This window comes from Apodemus sylvaticus, chromosome 4, assembly GCF_947179515.1.
Source record: "Apodemus sylvaticus chromosome 4, mApoSyl1.1, whole genome shotgun sequence".
NCBI classification, from domain to species: Eukaryota; Metazoa; Chordata; class Mammalia; order Rodentia; family Muridae; genus Apodemus; species Apodemus sylvaticus.
The window spans coordinates 14189996-14202332 of NC_067475.1; the positions used below are offsets into that span (position 1 = coordinate 14189996).

At 47.0% G+C, this 12337-nt stretch overlaps 1 protein-coding gene across 2 annotated transcripts in view; it reads right to left on the reverse strand.

Moving 5' to 3' along the window:
* Positions 1-343: 343 nt before the first annotated feature.
* LOC127682574 (uricase) overlaps positions 344-12337 on the reverse strand; it is a 70317-nt gene continuing 58323 nt past the window's right edge. For both annotated transcript variants that reach the window (XM_052178988.1, XM_052178987.1), the window contains exons 5-8: positions 8451-8634; positions 6165-6288; positions 3974-4057; positions 344-1315 (exon numbers count right to left, since the gene is read on the reverse strand). In XM_052178988.1, coding sequence (XP_052034948.1) covers positions 1241-1315; positions 3974-4057; positions 6165-6288; positions 8451-8634 — 467 coding nt within the window. In that variant the 3' untranslated portion in view covers positions 344-1240. The remainder of the gene's footprint in view (positions 1316-3973; positions 4058-6164; positions 6289-8450; positions 8635-12337) is intronic.

The following is a 12337-nucleotide window of genomic DNA, read 5'->3' on the forward strand; positions in this document are numbered from 1 at the left end:
CAGTGGTTGATAGAAAGCCAATCGCCTCTCCTGTCTGCACCCACTTCAAGTCATCAGTTATGCTTAAATTCCTCTGATCATGAAAGCAATAGGTTTTCATATGGAAGAGTCAGAAAAATACATGATGCATTCCTGAACCCAGTTGCCCAGAGTCCTTGTGCCGTCCTTTCAGAGATGTGTGCCTCCTTTCCATGTCCATAGTCACTCAACTAACTGTTCACCAGCTAAACACTTTTAAAAGTGGCTCTGTATACCGGAGGGATACACATTACTCAAGGAAAAACAAGGTTACTTAGTTTAATGTCCCAGTATGCACTAAGTATTCTGCAAGAGTTGTAAAAATCATAAAAGCAACACAACAAGGTCATAAAATCATTATTAGGCTAGAAATAAATCGTCAGTTACAAATGCCAAAGGAGTTTTTTTTTTGGTTGTTGTTCTTATCTTTATTCGTGCTAACTGGTAGAGGAACTTAAAAGCAGTTTTAAACATTTAAAATAATTATTTTATTAATTATTCGAGGATTTTATACAACACCTCACCTCCCATCCCAGTCCATCCCAGATCTACCTCACTCTCCCAGTGTCACGTCCTTTCTCTCTCTCCCACTGAGGCCAGTTTGGGTTTCTCTGACCACTTCTAGGCGTGCAACCTGGTGCCCGCAGACCAGGTGCCAGGCCCCAAACAAAGCTGACTTTCCCTCTTCCGGCCTCAATCAAACGCCAATAGTTGCTCAGCTACGGTTGTTGTTTCCCGCCCACCTGCCCTCCGCAGTGCTGAGCATTAGTCAGAGTGCCAGAGTTTTTAAAATCGCTATAATGGGTTTTGTTCACATGGTTTTATTATGTTTTCGGCACAACGTACTCCTAGGATAATGACAGTGTTTGCTTCTTATGTTCAGATTCATCGATGTGGCAGCAGCCAGCACTTTATGATCATTTCCTTAACGATTGGATTCTAAAGACAAACTAAGGCAGAGAACACAAGAACAACAGGAGAAATATCACTGCAATTCTCCTAACACTGCCTAGTAATTTTGAAGGAAACTGCCCACAACCGTGGAACATGTTGAGCCTGCTAATATGGGGCTCCACATACCCACAACTACAAGCTCCTTGTTGAGCTAGGAACGAAAAAGCAATTACTTCATACAGAACAAAGCAATCAATATCCTGAGTTAAAGCTTTTGCAGGCAAACACACAGTCATCCCTAGCACCACGATGAGCCGGAGCCATATTGTCACAGCCTAGAGGGCAGCTTCCTCTGGACTTTCCCTGTTATTTTGCCGTACGGATTGTCGAGAGGCAGCAGAACCTGTAGAGGAAGCACAGGGTTAACTTCAGAGAAAGCATTCTTCTTACCAATGTTAAAGCCAATGTTAAAGCCAGAATGTCACATTGTCAAGGAGGAAACTCCTCTGTAGGGCAATGACTTCAAGTCTATCAGGGCCCAAGATTCCTCACTATAGTTGATCTATAATTTGTTTTTTCAGAAAGTATAGGGATTTTGAGAGTTTTGTATGGGGGTTTTAGGTTATTGTATTTATGTGTAAATGTATGTGTGTGTGTGAGTGTGTGTGTGTATGTGTGAACTGAGAAGGGTGTTGCGTGTGTCACACCACTCTTGGGGAAGTCAGAAGATAATTTTGTGCAGAAGCATCTTCCTTTTACCTTTCTATGAGTTTCAGGGTTCTGACTCAGGTCATCAGGCGTATATGTCAAGTGTCTTTTCCTACTGACTATCTATCTCCCAGCCCTCAGCTTGTCAGTTCAGCTAGACTGCCTGGCCGTGAGCCCCCAGAGCCCTACAGTATCTACTTTCTTGGTGCTGTGACAACTGTGACTCATGTCACAGTGCTTGGCTGTTTCCATGGATGCTGGGACCCAAGCTCGGGTCCCCATGCTCACGAAGCAGGTAGCTTACTGACCACACCGTCGCACCAGCTGACGTGAAGCATCTTGTTTGTTAGTCATCAGGAGGATATGGATGTTTCTAAATGCATGACACAATCCTGCTTTTTAAAATCCGACGAGTAAACCTGACCTTCTCTGATAACTCATTTTGGACATCAGTCATTGCCCATAGCTATAATTCAGCCATGCCCCAAAGAGCATCTGAGGTCCACAGGGCTGTGAGCACAGTGCGAAAGGTCTAGTCGGCTGTGTTTTAGAGTCTTTCTATCTTCCCACTCTGTCAGTGTTGTTCCCCAGCCGTTGTCACTGGGCCTCAGCTTCCTGCTTCTCATAGGTTGCCTTCACGTGTGTGAGGACACTTTATTCATGGATAGGTGTGTGTGTGTGTGTGTGTGTGTGTGTGTTTGTGTAAGAGAGGGAGGGAGAGACAGACAGACAGACAGACAGAGAGGGAGAGAGGCAGAGAGAAAGGGAGGGAGAAGAGAGGAGAGGAGAGGAGAGGAGAGGCCGGGAGGGGAGAGGCCGGGAGGGGAACAGGAGAGGAGTCTTACTCCTGAGAATGCTCAGGGCTCTGATCTCCAGGCCAGGGCTAGGATCTAGGAAGGAGCTTTCTCTGCAGCTTTCTATTTTGTTCTCTGCAACTCCCGATGATAGCCCACTTCCCCTCCTCCCCCCTGATCATCCCCCCTCATTCCCCTCATCCCCCTCATCCCTATTCCTCCCATGCCCACCCCACCCTCCACCTCCCACGCTCTCTGCAGCAATGACACATCCGCTTAGCTCTGGAGGGGACGAACACAAGCCTAAGACTCAGTAGACACCTCGGAAACCCTCTGACTGTGTCGTGAACTGAGCACCAGCCTGATCGGTTTTTCGGTTTGGAGCTCCTCTGTTTTGCCTTTGGCAGACACAGCTAAGACTGCTTTCAGATCTGTCTCCTGCCATTCATCAAGAAATCATTCCTAAAGCTTCCGTCCTTATTCACAAATGCAGTGCACTGCCACCCTCCCTCCTCTAAGGAAAATAGTGCTGCCTATCCTTAGTGAACACGGGGCCGCCAAACTTTCCCTCTTCTACCAGCCGGGGCCCTAGATCACCTTGCACAAGATATGTATGCCTGGTGCTCACTGTCCAGCATCAGGGCAGGCACCCATGTGAGGCCGATGGTTCAGAGCCAGTGGAACCCACCAGCACTATTTGCAAAAGAGATATCAGGGACTGGAGGGAAGGTTGGAAGACTCCTGGTCAGCAGCTCTAAGTTTCTAGAGACTCTTTTGTTTAACTTATGCATCAGAGAGTATGGTCTCTACCTGCAGAACCATTCAAGTAGACAATCTGTTCCTTACCTCTCTCCCTCGCACACGCTAAAAGCAGTTACCCAAAATGATGCTGCAGATGGGTCAAAGGCCTATCACTGAAAATGTCCATGGGGCAGGGTCAGTTCTGATTTCCCAGGATGTGACCACAGAGGCCACCAGTCAGGGCTCTAGGATGCCTAGTCAGACAATTTGATTGTCACAGCTCAAAGGAAGTCGGGGCTGTGTATTTCCTGAGATAAAGGTTCCCTTTGAAAGCATACATTTCTTGTTCTTGCCATCGGTAGCACAAACACGCTTTCATCGTCTCCCAAGTGTATTGTGTGCTGCTGAATTGACTGTTTAATCAAAAGGTGGGCATGATAAAAGAAAATGAAAAATACAGCCTTCCTTTCCCATTGCCTCATGATGGAAGCATAGCGCAGCTGTGACCTTTGGTGGCACTTTCCCAAGGAGATCTTAGAGCTGTTTCCTTGGGCACACTCTGTTCCTTCTCTTTGTTCCTCTCTGCAACTAGCCTGCCTCCCTTGTGATCCTTCGTCCGCCTCTGGAGTACTCAGCCTCAGGCACTGAAAGACTCAGAGCCAAGGAGGGTTCCAATCAGTGGCAACTATAAATATTATCCCTGGGCAGCAGCTGCCACAGGGTTTAGGCACTGATACTGTCCCGAGTTGACAAGGAGACAGGAAGGACATAGGGCAGAAATGTGCTTTCAATGTTTCAATGTTCTTAAAGTCTCTTACCTCTTCCTTGTTGATCAGCCCCATTTTGGACATGTCGATGTTAAAGTAGTGGATGTTCGGAAGGCTGATTTCCATGTCTTCTATCTGAAATCCACAACAGCCTAGGTTAAACTGGGCACTGCAGACTCTCTCTCTTCCTCCATCTACCTCGTCCATCCTGACCACTTCTTGTGACCATGATTGTATCTTAAGGTACACTCCCATGATCCTCTGCTGCCAATTGCTCCCTCCACACTCGTCTTCCTATGAAATTGATGGCAGGTCCATTTCTTTCCCTTCAACATTAAACTTTCTCTAAAGAGCTCGGGCTCCTTGAGGTGGGAATCTGGGGGGATCCCTTCCACATCCATTGGTTTTCAGAAACCGGCCAGCCAATATTCTAACATCTTCCCTACTCCATCCCTCCTCAGAGGATGGCCACTAACACTCACAGGTCCTAGAATAAGTGTAAAATTGTAGACCCATATACATGACATAAAGATTTGGTGAACTGTATTCTGCTTTTGTAATTGACAAAAGTACTCATGTTAAGTCTTTAAGGTCATGTTGTAATTTAAAATTCTGACTCTTTGTGACCCTGTGCCAGGATATGACGTCATGGGAAAAGCCAGCCCAGCCATTGGGTGGGCCCCTCCTCCCCCTTGGGTCATGCACATAGATGTGCTCTGTGTGTGTCAAGCCATGGCCATTTCTCTGGTCCACTTCTAGGCCTAAGAATGTGTTGCTTCGTGAAATGAGCCTTCTCCCACAGAACAGGTCTCTAGTACAGATCTGTCCAGGTCCCAGGAGTCTCCAGACTACTGGGTGAAAAGTTCTGGGGGAGCTATAGGCACCTGAAGGGTTTATCAGCGTCGCTTCACCGACTCTGCCCAGTGGAGGTAGGCAGAGGCAGAGGAAGCAAAAAAAAGATGCTACAGTGCTAACCAAAAAAGGAGCAGCCAGTCTGGTCCAGGTGATGCTTCTCTCAATTCAACACAGCCTTGGCCCATGCTTTCTTGGCCACACCTCTGTAACATCATCCCACAAGTCTCCTAGCCTGTGGTCTATTATGACTTTTTTATCATACTGCTACCTGTGATCACTCTAGAATGCAAGTTTTACCATGGTATACTTTGCTATACTAAGTGGCCCCCAGTGGCTCAAAATAGAGCATAGACTATAAATAAGCCTACAATGTCCTCTTGACCCATTTACACCTTATGCCTATACACAGGAAAATGCTTTCCTCTTCGCATGTCACACACATGTGGTTGGCCCTAGACAGGAAAAGTCTGTGTCATGCCTATCTCCCATTTACACATCTATCCTGTCCCCTAGCCCTTGAGTATAAACCCAGATTACCCCTATTGTTCCTGAAGACTCAGCACATTCCTGTCCTAGAAAATCTAGCTAGCGGCACCTCTCATACTTCAGTGAGACTGCCCCCATATTCGCATAATAACCTATTATTGATCTTTTAAAACTTTTGTTTTCTTTGTTCACATAATAATGAAATATTTGAGGGCAGGGACCATGTCTAAGTTGTCTTTGTATCCCTTGGGCCCTGCCAAGTGATACAATAGATAAATAGGTGGATGGATGGATGGATGGATGGATGGATGGGTGAATGGATGGATGGATGGATGGATGGATGGATGGATGGATGGGTGGATGGATGGATGGATGGGTGGATGGGTGGATGGGTGAATGGATGGATGGATGGATGGATGGATGGATGGGTGGATGGGTGGATGGGTGGATGGATGGGTAGATGGGTAGGTAGATGGGGGTAGGTGAATGGGTGGGTAGGTAGATAGCTAGATAGGTAGATGGGTGGAAGGAAGGATGGGAAGATGGATTGAATTTCTCTACACCTATCATTTATACCTTGAAACATATAACCTGTGTCTAGTTATCTCTCTATCAAGGCATAGAAGTAGCCTGAAATTGGAGTTTAAGTCTGCAGTAGGTTGAAGGAACTCAAAAGAATTTTCAACCAAACCGCAGCACTGTGGCAGCGGCCTGTGTTTTTAGGTTGAACAGATTTTCCCACGTTCTGCTGTCTTTTCACTTGCTATAACAAGCTTTTGAACAACAACAGATGTCATTTCTCAAGTGTCTTCCACTCTCCTATTTTAGCACTAACTCTTCCTCGGAACTGACAGGAGACACAGTTCCTCTCCGTCCTCCCGATGCAAGTGACAAGGCATACCTCAGGAAGCTGGCTCAGGGACAGCACTTGTATGTCATAGAGGGTCTTCTGCACGGAAGGTGAGTATTCGCCTTTGTCATAGGGCCCAGCAAATTTCTGCAGGACAATGTCCCGGACAGCACCCCTAGGACATAAAGGTGGAGATTTGGGGAGCTCATATGATTTGTTCGGAATGCATTATAGAGCTAAAATGTAGGAGTGCCCAGAAAACCATTTTATGGACGATTTTTAGGAAGGATTCTTATTCTGTAATGCTAAAATGAAAACAAGCAGAATCCACTTCATATCCCTTCCCACTGCTCTCACTCTCAAACACACAGACACACAGACACACAGACACACAGACACACACACACACACACACACACACACACACACACACACCAACACTGCATTAAACAAGCACTAAGCAGCTAGCTCTTCTCATAGAGAAACTTGGCCCAAATAGCATCTCAGCATTAATCTTCCACCATGTATGCAGACAGGAAAGAATGACTCCCAAACAAAGACCCTCTCTCTGCTCATGGCTGTGGCCTTGAACTTCCCTTGTCAGGGGCTTAAGTCAAACACCACAGAGCCTTCAATACAGCACAGGCAGTGCTGTGATCACCCCTGTCCTCCCCTCCCCCGCCCTTTGGAGATGATAGATCTGAGCTATTTGTCTTTCCAGGGGGCCTACAACTCTCCCCCTGCCTGGCAGCCTCAGTGAGAAGATTCTCTCAACACCAATACACCAGGCTCCAGCTCCCAGCCAGAGCACTTGAAATAAGCAAGGAAAAGAGGACCCGAAGTGAGGCCCTTCCAAGCATTTAAAAGCCTCTCATATAATAAAAAAAAAGAGCAGGAAACCGACCTGTGGGAGATGCTTTGTAAGGGAGGGACAGATTCTTCCAACTCATCCCAGGGTGGAGCAGTCTAACAATTAGCATTTCCCCAAAGGAATTCAACCTCCAGAGCTCAGAGTTCAGAAGCAGACTGTTCCTTGTCAGAGTTGTGATAAAACTCACACTTTACATGGCTTACGCCTTTGTCATTTACTCTCTCCCTCTCCCTCTCCTCCCTCTCCCTCTCCCTCTCCCTCTCCCTCTCCCTCTCCCTCTCCCTCTCCCTCCCTCTCCCTCTCCCTCTCCCTCTCCCTCTGCCTCTCCCTTTCCCTCTCCCTCTCCCTCTCCCTCTCCCTCTCCCTCTCCCTCTCTGTGCAAGCACATATGTGTACATTCATGTGAGCAGCATATGTGTGCAGGTGTGTGTGTGTGTGTGTGTGTGTGTGTAGCACAGAGGTCAACCTTGGGTGCCTCTGTCAGTTGCTATTTTTTAGCACCAGGTCTCTGATATTTACCTGGATGGACTTTGGACTTTGCGGCTGCTTAGGCCAGGCTGCTGTCCAGCGGGCTGCAGGGACCAGCCTGGCTCCATCTCCCCACTGCTGGCTTTTATGGGTGAGCCCTGGGACTCAAATGCAGGTCCTCATGCTTGCAATGCAAACGCTTTACGAATGAGCTCTCTCCTCAGCCCATTTACAGAATGCTTCGGTGACAATCAGAGACTGTGGAGCTCAGCCCTGAGTGACCAGTTGTCACCATTTGCTCAGAACTGAAGTGGAAACTTCAGTATTGAAATGCAGACAGTCCCTCACAGGCTGGGCGGGGTGGGGAATCTCAGTTCAGGTCCCTTTGCATTGCTCTATGGCTAGGGATTGCCTTCATTTGAAGGAGTCCAGCCGCTGAAATGTCACTTAGGGTGTGGTTAGAGATACAGATTCTCTCAGGGGCCAAGGAGCAGGCCCAGGAGAGAGCCCAGTGATCTTTATTTTAATAATATCTTGAGTAATTCCATTGTGCACTTATGTTTGCAAGCTACTGATATAATTTGAAAAGAGGGGCTGGGACGACAGCTTGCTGTGTGAGGGGGTACCTAAGTTCCATCTCCAGCACCCACCCACATCATTATGCTGCCCCACCACAGAGAACACAGGCAGATCCTGGCCTAGCCAGCCAGCCAACTGAATCAACAAGTCCCAGGTCCCAGTAAGAGGCTGGTCATAAAAAAACAAGGGGGATAACGCATAACTCATGAGAAACGCCACCTGGAGATGTTCTCTGGTCTCCACATGCATGTGCGTACAGGTGCATGTACACACACACACACACACACACACACACACACATACCAGGGGGCAGTCCTAAAAAACTAGGATTTTGAGTTGACAGGTCTCTAGATTTCCTCTTTGCTCCAGGATCCCTTCAACCCGCCCCAGTTTTAGGTCCTAGCAGCTGCTTGTCATACCAGATAGCCTCGAAGTCCACGTCCCGTCTCTGGTAGCGCCACTTGCAGTACACTTGAGTAGCAAAGCATCGGTCCTTCACCTCTGGGAGAGTAGTGAACTGGTCCTTGATGAACCCTTCAAACCCAGACTGGGTTGTTTTCAAGACCTTGAGGTCTTTGATTCCAGAGTGAATGACTGGAGGTCCTGTGGCAGACAGAAGGGTAGGAGAGAGTGTGTATAAGCAGAACACTGTCTTTACTGATCACTTGTCTCTGCGGATTTCTTGCCAGCTTGGATTGCCAGACACTCTGCCCTCTCAATAGAAAGGTCAAGAATATATTGATCTATGCTGAGATGACACCCCACCCCTTCCTCCGGTACCTGCAAAGGTGTCTCAGGCAAGCCATCTTATGTAATGCAAGATGCCAGTCATTCAACTAGCAGTCTGGTATTAATTGATGGGATTCCCCACGGAGTATCTTCTCTCTGACACTGAATTGATGGGATTCCCTGACACTGAGGTCTCTTTCCTGCAGTATGGCCTCTGGTGGGTCTACAGTGGCTGGTGACACCAGTTTCCACTATACCCCAAGAACATCTTGGTGCCCTGGTGGGTATAATAAACTAAACTAAGGCCAGACAACCTCATTGGTGAGAAGTGATATGGACCTGTCTGAGTAAACAGAGTGGGATGAGGAGACTGTGGATCCAGGCGCTGGTCTGTATACTCAATATCCATAGAGACTTCCGACTTGGGGCAGAAGCTGCTTTGTGGGTATCAGGGGTTGCAGAAGGGGTAAAAAATAAACAAGGAAGATGATGATTTATTGTTTTCTCTCTTCCCTCATAAAAGAATGGGTGGTGGAAGGTGATGAGTACATTTAGAGGATGCTGCTTATTGGACTGCCAAGTAGTGCTAGCTCAATGCCTGTGGCAATTTCCTATTATTAAAAATTTCTTATGCTCTAAGAAACCAGAACTTTCGCTGCACCTCATAACCAGAGTTAATAATGCACCTTGAAGTTACTTAAGACTTAAGTCAGCTATCATACTGTGTACACAGCCTGTTTGCTTAGCCTGCCTCTAAAAGAAAGTGCAACAACCCATCTTACTTTCCTTGGATTTCCCATGCAATTGAGTTCTACAACTTAACCTAATAGCTTTAATCTGAAACTAGGTCCATGCCCCTAATCCAGAGAGCAAGGTAGGTAGGTAGGTAGGTAGGTAGGTAGGTAGGTAGGTAGATGGATAGATAGATAGATAGATAGATAGATAGATAGATAGATAGATAGATAGTTGTGTGTGTGTGTTCGCGCGCGCGCACGCGCGCGCAATGACAATCACTTGCTCTAAAGAGCAAACAGAACAAAAGCATTCTCATGAAATGACCATCAGCCATACATACTGAGGCCCCATGCCCTTACTGCTTGGTAGCATTGTGTCTGGGTCAGCTGGGCTCAGTAGAGTATCATTCCCTATAAACCTCCATCAAAGGTTTCTTAAAAGCACTCCTTGTTCCTTCCTCATGCCACGCATTCCGTGTCACACCCTGTTTAATGAGATGGAGTAAAAGCCCCTTGGTAGGGACAGGACAGACTGACAAAACAGGTAGGCACAGACTCAGTCAGCAGACTGGAGATAACAAGACATGAGGAGAGAGGTGGGAGATTCAGACCTGGGCTTGCTCTTGACTCTGGGAGGAAGCCTTTGATTTCTTTCCTTCCATGCAACACGGACTTACCCTGAGTTCTCTGGGGTCGTTACTAACACATTTAACCAACTCAAGGACCCAGATGATGGAGGCTTTGCATAGACTTAGGGAAGAGGAGCTTCTTTACATTTTGAACAGACTGTAGCTTTAGCAGCATAGTGGGACCTGGATAGGACATCACACTGACACACTGGAAAGCCCAGGATAGACTCGACAAGAAAGAGCTTTCTTCCTAGGAGATGTGGCAGCTGACAGCAAAAGCCAGGCAGAGTCCTGGGGCAACAGCTAGCTCCAGTGGATACAAACTTCTTCCTGAGCATGGGTAAGGCATCCTGAACAAGCTGTCACAAGGTGAAGGAGTCTGGCTGGACTCCTGGAAGTTTAGTACCAAGAAAGCTGAGGAACCACAAAAGTTTAGTAATGCAAATCCTTACGACTGTATTTGTATGTGCAGGCTCATTCAGAGGACAAAGAACAGAGGACAGAGGACAGAGGACATTTAGGGAGTGATTGAAAAGCCACAAAGTCCGAAAGCAGGATTCCTAAAGCTACTTCTCTCCAGTCTGTAAGTTGGTCCTGACAAATCCTATCCTTCATAGCCTGTCTAGTTGAAAAGGCCAAAGTCAGAGTTCCTGGAAATCACTATATGGTCTTAGTAAAAGGAGAATATAATTCACAGTCCACAATCAAAACCCAAGGGCCAGGCATGGAAGCCCATCTTTATGATATCAATACTTGGGAGGGTGAGACAGGACAAATGCTGAAAGTTAGAAGCTAGCCTAGGCTACATAGAAGCCAGCCTGGGCTACATATAGGGTTTATAGCAAGAAGGGTCAGAAGGCACCATCAAAACTCTTAAAATCCAATGGTTTCTTTTACCACCTGTGTGGCCTCAGTTGCTGTGACTCATCGAAAGACAGATAAGCAATACCTATATTTTGACATTTTCGAAGATACACAAGTCCTATCATCAGAGAACACAATGGCCAGAGGTTAGAGGTAGATCTGCTGATTCAGTATGTTCTGATTAAATAAAGGGCTCTGTATAGAATGTCCTCAGATAAACTGGCGTGGCAGAAAAATTTAACTTTCAGAAGTTCTCACTGGATGCTGCACTTGAAGAAAGCCCAGGAGGAAGGTGCCAGCGGCCCTGAATGCCTTCACCTGGCCCGGTTTGTCTAACTTTACATTTTGTATTTTTTCTTTCTGTTCCAGGCACAGACCGACACAGGTTCTTCTGTGTGCTAGGTAGGTTCTCCGCCTCCACAAGTGCACTATCAGTCTAGATTCTAAATGTACAAAGACACTGGTTCCACATCGCCAATATGCAACTGCAGTGGGTTTCAAACCCAAGAGAACAGCAGAGCCCACCACAGGTATCTGTTGAGTGGAGAAGTATAAGGTTGACTTATGTCAAGGGGCAACAACATCACAACAGAGTCCATTTCTGCCACTGTTACTGTTTCTCTTCCCCCCTCCCCCTCTCCCTATCCATTCGTTTCTCATACTCTAGGTAGCAAAGGAGAGGAAATGGACATCAACTTTGGCTGAAACCATCCAGTTTGTAAGCAAGTTTTTAGCTGCTGCCTCTCCAAGACATTTTTCTTAGTTAGTCCTCAGCAGTCTCCAGAGTAAATATCGTTGTGCAGGAGACTTTCATTTCTGCACCCATCCCCACACAGTTAGAAATGGGCAGAGGTGAGGTTTAAATTCAGCCGCACACCATGAGATTCCGTGATTTTTCTGCCCCGCTTTTAGATCCTTCTCCATCTGTGCAATGTGTCTCCTTCCTGAAGCTCCCTTTGTCTCTTTTCAGTACTTCAAAAGGGCTTCCCAGGAGAGTAGAGGGTTGCCACCTCCCATCCACAGTGAGCTTTGGGGGACTCAGCCTTCGAAAAGGATCTCCTCCATCCGCTGAAGAGGGAAGCATCACTCTCCAAAATGGCTCCTGGGCATCGTGGAAGTATGGTATTCCTTAAAATTTTACAGGGACTACAGAGATGGCTCAGCAACTAAGAACAGTCACTGTTCTTGCAGAGGACACAAGTTCAGTTCCCAACACCCACGTGGGTGGCTCACCCACAGATGAGAATGATCTAAAAGAGGGGCAGAAAAATCACGGAATCTAATGGTGTGTGGCTGAAATTAAACCTTCCCTGTAACGGCAGCCCCTGTGGGGTTTGATGCCTCTGGCCT